Source organism: Mustelus asterias, unplaced genomic scaffold (genome assembly GCF_964213995.1).
Source record: "Mustelus asterias unplaced genomic scaffold, sMusAst1.hap1.1 HAP1_SCAFFOLD_605, whole genome shotgun sequence".
NCBI lineage: Eukaryota > Metazoa > Chordata > Chondrichthyes > Carcharhiniformes > Triakidae > Mustelus > Mustelus asterias.
In genome coordinates, this window is record NW_027590555.1 from 137,955 (window position 1) to 141,480 (window position 3,526).

General features: G+C 48.1%; 1 protein-coding gene across 1 annotated transcript; it reads right to left on the bottom strand.

The window, feature by feature from the left end:
* Positions 1-1,065: 1,065 nt before the first annotated feature.
* LOC144487133 (ubiquitin D-like) lies at positions 1,066-2,917 on the bottom strand. Its single transcript, XM_078205191.1, has 2 exons — positions 2,593-2,917; positions 1,066-1,589 (listed from the first exon to the last, which is right to left on the bottom strand). Exons 1-2 carry the CDS (start codon positions 2,638-2,640, stop codon positions 1,245-1,247), a joined length of 393 nt encoding a protein of 130 aa, XP_078061317.1. The 5' UTR covers positions 2,641-2,917; the 3' UTR covers positions 1,066-1,244.
* Between the last annotated feature and the right edge of the window lie 609 nt (positions 2,918-3,526).

Genomic DNA, 3,526 nt, shown 5'->3' on the forward strand with positions numbered 1-3,526 from the left:
ACCCCCAGTATATTATTAATAATTATTTAACCCCTCAATCACTCACCCCCAGTATCTTATTAATAATTATTTACCCCCTCACTCACTCACACCCCCAGCATATTGTTAATAATTATTTACCCCCTCACTCACCCCCAGTATATTATTAATAATTATTTACCACCTCACTCACTCACCCCCAGTATATTATTAATAATTATTTACCCCCCTCACTCACTCACCCCCAGTATATTATTAATAATTATTTACTCACTCACCCGCAGTATCTTATTAATAATTATTTACCCCCTCACTCACCCCCCCAGTATATTATTAATAATTATTTACCCCCTCACACCCCCAGTATATTATTAATAATTATTTACCCCCTCACACCCCCAGTATATTATTAATAATTATTTACCACCTCACTCACTCACCCCCAGTATAGTATTAATAATTATTTACCCCCCTCACTCACTCACCCCCAGTATATTATTAATAATTATTTACCCCCTCACTCACTCACCCCCAGTATATTATTAATAATTATTTACCCCCTCACACCCCCAGTATATTATTAATAATTATTTTCCCCCCTCACTCACCCCAGTATATTATTAATAATTATTTACCCCCTCACTCACCCCCAGTATATTATTAATAATTATTTACCCCCCTCACTCACTCACCCCCAGTATATTATTAATAATTATTTACCCCCTCACTCACTCACCCCCAGTATATTATTAATAATTATTTACCCCCTCACACCCCCAGTATATTATTAATAATTATTTTCCCCCCTCACTCACCCCAGTATATTATTAATAATTATTTACCCCCCTCACTCACTCACCCGCAGTATATTATTAATAATTATTTACCCCCCTCACTCACTCACCCCAGTATATTATTAATAATTATTTACCCCCCTCACTCACTCACCCCCAGTATATTATTAATAATTATTTACCCCCCTCACTCACTCACCCCCCCAGTATATTATTAATAATTATTTACCCCCCTCTCGCTCGCCCCCGTCCCCGCTGCTGCTCGCGATGTGAATTATTTCTCAGAGAGCTGTCAGTTTTGCATCACTCTGCACAACCTTTATTCAGCGAGATTACAGAACATAAATCAGTGTGAGGGCACCTCCAGCTGGGAGAAGCCTCAATGGTAAATCAGCCTGATTGATTATTTCTATGGTGATGTCTGCCCCCAGTGCCCTCTCAATCCCCCGTGGGCGAGGCGCTGGAAGATAATCAGCCTTCATACACCTTGTGGACCAGCATCAGGATCATCTTGCTCTTCGGGGAATATTGGCTCAGGACCTTCCCTTCCACCAGGATCTGGTTGTTCAGGTAGAGCACCTGTTTGTCGGCAGGAACACCACTCCTCTCCGCCACCATGACTTGTAGCTCCCTGACGCTGGTCTCCTTGCTCACCTCCAGTTGCCAACTCCCTCCACCACAGCCCATCAGTGTCAGGGGTATTGGCTTTGAAACACTGAGCAAGTCAGCCTGGAACTCCAGCTGGGAGTTGGAGAAGCTCTTGGCCCCTCGGTTGGCACACTGCCCGCTGGCTGGCGCATCAACCGTGACAGAACCCTGTGAGACACAAAGAAACCACAAGACCGTAAGCCATAGGAGCAGAAGCAGGCCATTCAGCCCATCGAGTCTTGTACACCACCCAGAGACTGATCTGATAATCCTGTACTCCAGACTCTGGCTTTATCCTCTCAATTCCCTTACTGATGAACAATCTTTCTTCGCCTGGAACGCCCCAGCCTCGGCAGCCCTCTGTGGGAAAGAATTCCACACATTCCCTCCCCTTGGAGAGAGGAAATTCCTCCCCATCTCCAACCCCCTCACTCTGAGATTATTCCCTCTGCTCCCAGACTCTCCCACAAAGGGGGACAACAACAGGTGGGATGTTCCAACCACATTCGCTCCAAGACCGGAATATTCTGCCCGAGGTCGATGCTCCTTTCTGTGTTTCTTCCCTGTCCGCTACCATTCCCGTGGACAGGACGGTGACATTCCAGCCAATATGTCTCAATAAGGTCGCCTTTTATCCTTCTAAACTCCAAGGAGGACAGACCCCAACCTACTCAACCTCTGACAAGAGGTTCCCTCCATACCCGGGAGTGACCCAGTGAACCTTCTCTGGACTGCCTCCAATGCCAGGATATCGTTCCTTCCATAAGGAGACCAAAACTGTTCACAGTGTTCCCAGGTGTAAATTAATCAAATAAATGACGGCAGCAGAAACCCCCCCCCCCACAACCGCCCACCATCCCGATCCCCAACATTTTGTGATTCTGAGCGCCTCGATTCAATCTCCCCCTGAACCGTGGGAGCTCCCGGGGGAGCGATCCCACTTTCTCTCTCGCTCTCTCAGCCTCGCTGCTCGCTCTGTCGGGACTGCAGATTGATTCGGGGCAGTGGGGGCGGGAGGAGGGACCTTCCCAGTGAGTGTTTAACTCACTCTCACATCCAGACGCCCCACTCCAGCCGCTCCCAGAGGATTCACAGCACAATAAGCTGATAAAAGGCAGCGTTGCAATCCCACTCTGCCCCCTCCCGCTCCCAATTCTGCCGTGTGACTCACAGACGGCTGGAGTTTCTCTCGGATAGGGTTTTGAACGCTCGTTGCCATCTCTCAGGTCGGTTTGGTCTGGGTGTGGAACGGGTCAATCTCGCTGCCTCTGTCTCCGTGCTGCCTCTGTTCAGGAGCGTTTCTGCTGAGCTATTTATGCAGTGCAGGGCAGCAGGGAGTTTCCAAAAACAGGTCCAAAAGTCAAACGGTTCATTCTGAAACTGAAAGCAGCCTCGACAGGTTTCCCCCAAGTATAATTGCTCCATCATTGGAGGGGGCCATGCCCTCAGCTGCCTGGGGGTCACCCTGCTCTCAGTCCCTGCACCTCCCCAGCCTCACTGTCCCAGGACGCTACTGGGACTTGATGGATTGAGTTATAAGGAGAGGCTGGATAGACTGGGACTTTTTTCTCTGGAGCGTAGGAGGCTGAGGGGTGATCTTATAGAGGTCTATAAAATAATGAGGGACGCAGATCAGCTAGATAGTCAATATCTTTTCCCAAAGGTAGGGGAGTCTAAAACTAGAGGGGATAGGTTTAAGGTGAGAGGGGAGAGATACAAAAGGGTCCAGAGGGGCAATTTTTTCACACAGAGGGTGGTGAGTGTCTGGGACAAGCTGCCAGAGGCAGTAGTAGAGGCGGGTACAATTTTGTCTTTTAAAAAGCATTTAGACAGTTACATGGGTACGATGGGTATAGAGGGATATGGGCCAAATGTGGGGAATTGGGATTAGTTTAGGGGTTAAATAAAAGGGGCGGCATGGACAAGTTGGGCCGAAGGGCCTGTTTCCATGCTGTAAACCTCGATGACTCTATGGGGGGAATTTTACCATTTTGAGTCTCAGGGCCCGATTTTAACCAAAACTTCGCACCCGTTTTCAGGTGCGAAATCGCAGTAAAGTTGGGCATTGGGCCTATACCGCGATCTGCACCCGATTCCGAGCAGAT

Bases quoted from the DNA above. Each gene is read 5' to 3' on its own strand.
- LOC144487133 (XM_078205191.1), bottom strand. From the start codon at position 2,640: ATGGCAACGAGCGTTCAAAACCCTATCCGAGAGAAACTCCAGCCGTCT. The intron at 1,590-2,592 runs GTGAGTCACACG...TGTGTCTCACAG, and splicing joins GAGAGAAACTCCAGCCGTCT to GGTTCTGTCACGGTTGATGC.